The sequence below is a fragment of the Vombatus ursinus genome, unplaced genomic scaffold, assembly GCF_900497805.2.
Source record: "Vombatus ursinus unplaced genomic scaffold, bare-nosed wombat genome assembly UNPS02014870.1, whole genome shotgun sequence".
Taxonomy (NCBI): Eukaryota; Metazoa; Chordata; class Mammalia; order Diprotodontia; family Vombatidae; genus Vombatus; species Vombatus ursinus.
In genome coordinates this window covers 86,024-89,239 of record NW_020954648.1, presented here as the reverse complement: position 1 = coordinate 89,239, position 3,216 = coordinate 86,024, and the positions used below count along the sequence as shown (strand labels likewise).

The window sequence follows — 3,216 nt, the reverse complement described above, 5'->3', positions numbered from 1 at the left end:
TTCTCCCTTGTGTAAAATAAAGAACACTAACCTAACTCACAGAATTGTTGTGAGGTTTCTACAAATGATTGTAAAAATATTTTGTAGAATTTGAAGTGCTATGTAAATGCTCTGTGTAACTTTAACAATGACTTAATAAAAGTAATAAACCTAAGACGATACAGCAGTGGGTATAAAATACTTTGTGTGTGGAAAGTGCTTTATAAGTCATGTCAAGGAAAGCATTACTTTGAATAATAAAGATTGTATGTGATCACATTCACTCTTGTTTTCTTTCTGTTATGTGTCTTGGGGAGCTTAGAGCACAAGGTGGCCCTCATCACTACTAGTAAGGTAATAATGCTTGTCCATAGCTGCCTCACAGACTGTGCATATTTTCAGAATTGTGTGTATGACACTGAACTTTTTTGCAAAGGTGAATTTAGTGGGCCAGATTAGAAACTTAGAGGTTCTGAGTTCTGATCCTGGCTCTGCTGCTTCTATTCATGTGAACCACAGCGAACAGCTTAACCCCTTCCCCTCCTGATGCCTCAGTTTCCCCATTAATGATTTCCTTAATAAAAGAAGCATAAAACTGTAACATTTCACCTCGTGACAGAATAATATAGGATATATAATTACAAATGGCTAAAAATCACCATGTATGGTGCTGTGCAGACAGCCCTAGATGTGGAGTCAGAAGACTTGATTTCAGGACCTGGCCCTGCCTCTTAAACTGCCAACTCTTGTGACTTTGGGAAAGTCATTTAATCTTTCTGGGCCTTGGTTCATTTGTAAAATTAGAGGGTTGGAGAATAGGACCTCTAAGGTCCCAGTTCTAAATCTGTGATCCTGTAAGGAATATTGTCTCTTCCCCTCTTTGTAGGAGTCAGTCTCACTCACCCTTGCCTTCGGTGGGATGGGGATGAGAAGAAGGTTGTCTGGGGACAACTTCTGGATTTCTTTAGAGTATTTTTTTTACAACGTCCCTAGTGTGGAAGACCACAGTTAATTCTAGGACTGTGTTTGGGTGGGGTTCAGGCCTATTCTAGGATGGACTCCTAAATAGACTAGAAACTTCAGGAAACCACTAGAGCTGATAGTGTCTCTAAGGACCTTTGGAGTAGAAATTACTTGGAATCCAGGCCAGACTTTCCAAGGTTGCTCTCAACTAAAACTCCTCCCTCCCCTATAATCTACCCGGCATAGACTGAACCTGCCCTGGGCACCAGGACCCATAGGGTTAGTGTTAACACATGTAGTAAAACTTGATTTTAGGTTGGATTTTATGAAATAACAGTATGAAGTATTAATGATAATTGAAATAGTAGACTATTTTATGTATATGTCTGATGGATCTCCTGAATTTCGGAGCAAGGAGTGTATCTGTGCCTTTGGCCCAAACCTGAAGACTGATTTAGAGGGATTCTTCAGCTGTCTAGTTACTACCATCTTAGAGACATTTATTTTTTCTAAATTTGGCCTGGTTAACCTCCCAAAGGTATGAGTACAAACTGTCCTCAGGTAAACTATATAAAAGGGAAAAAATCAAAAGCTTGTTTTCCTTTCCAGGTGGCCCAATAAGTACTTGCTGAATTGACTTGAAACAGACCCAGTAAAAAAAACATGGCAACATCTGATTGAGAGCAAAGATTCCATCCATTCACTAGAGTGATCCTGGCTGGCCTACTTTTAATATTTGAAAACTTCCCAAGCCATCTTGGCTAGAATTCTCCTCATACTGTAGACCCAAGACTCTTTACAGGGAACTGGATGTGATCCACTGTAGTGGCAAACCTTGTTATTTCCTAGAAAATCCAGTCTTCTGTGGGCTTCCACAAGGCTGTGTGTGGTTCGGGTCACCACACCAGCCTGAATTCTAGAGAAAAGGAGAAAAATATGCAGACCCAGAGGAGGCTTCAGGGAATGCCCACTGGATGGCCGTGCAGACAACACCCTAGGCATTCAAAGGGTGATAATGTCTGGTCCTCCTTTCTGGGCATATATTTCCCCAGAGAATGATTACAGTGGAATAGACAACTTGGACCTGTGACTTCACTGGTATGGAGTATTCCCAAGCGAGGAAACTCCTCTGCTCAAGCAAGTTGGCACTTTCTTTTCAAGTTGGAGTCTTAGTTGCCTTGAGCACTGAGAGGCTTTTAATTGACTTTGCCTGGGGGGTGTCACAGCCAGGATGTGTCAGTGGTGGGACTCAATCCAGCCTGATCTGACTGGCTTCAAGGCCTGTTCTCTGTCGACTATAGCATGCTGCCTCTCTATGGTAGGATGAAAGGAAAAAAATGAACTTTAAATCAGAAAAAAAAAGTAGATAAAATTTGTCTAGGGTAGTGTCTTTAATCTACTGTAGGGAGATAACCCTGGGGACTCTAAATATTCACTAGTTGTGTACCTGTGGCCTAAGCTGTATTTTTTCAGAACATCCCCCTGCCTTTTAATGAATGGAATAGTCCACAAGAAAAAAAAAGTTGTTTACCTAGCTGAGCAAATTTGTCTATGGTCCAAAATTCCAGTGATAGTTGAGAAGACTTAAAACGGTTTTGTTTCTCCCTCCGTTATTTCATTGTATCACTCATCTTCTTCCATTGAAAGTCCTCTAAAACCTTTATTCTCTTTTTGTAGGTAGCAGTATGACTAAATATACTCAGAAACTAGAAGAGATTAAAAAAAGTAAGTATCATTGAAGATCTGGGGAAACTCAGGTTTTTTAGTTGCCATTTACTTTTGAATCCTTACTACCATGGTTCTGTGAATATTCACATATCCAGGGCTTATTGTTAGGTTTGGGGTCTAGGAAATGAGAGTGGGGGGAGGATCTGTGTGTCTGAGGGAGGGAGAGAGAGAAAGGAGAAAGAGCCTAAGACATATGTAGGTATAGAGACTGAAAGAGATACACAAATAGACAAACTAAATTATGGAAACCGAGAGAGAGAGAGAAAGGAGGTCAGGGGGAGAGAGGGAAAGAGATAAAAAATTAGAGAGAAAGAGTAGGTGATGGGGAGGGAGAGAGAGAGGGAAGGGGGGAGAGAAAAGAGACAGATTGGGAATCAGAGGTGCCTGGCAGGGACCCCAGCACCTTGGAAGCTGTTGCAGGGACAAGGGAGCGTGGAGACTTTGTCCATTATGGCCTCTGTGTTACAGTCACTGCTTAATGACCAAGCCACACCTACTAGGTTATTTTGAATCAAACATCAGCCTGTCAAACTGGGGCCTGCCAGC

At 41.5% G+C, this 3,216-nt stretch overlaps 1 protein-coding gene across 3 annotated transcripts in view; it reads left to right on the top strand.

Moving 5' to 3' along the window:
- The window catches only part of CEP41 (centrosomal protein 41), a 30,605-nt gene that overhangs the window by 11,294 nt on the left and 16,095 nt on the right, over positions 1–3,216 (top strand). For all 3 annotated transcript variants that reach the window (XM_027842270.1, XM_027842269.1, XM_027842268.1), the window contains one exon: positions 2,620–2,667. In XM_027842270.1, the coding sequence (XP_027698071.1) occupies positions 2,628–2,667 (40 nt within the window). In that variant the 5' untranslated portion in view covers positions 2,620–2,627. The remainder of the gene's footprint in view (positions 1–2,619; positions 2,668–3,216) is intronic.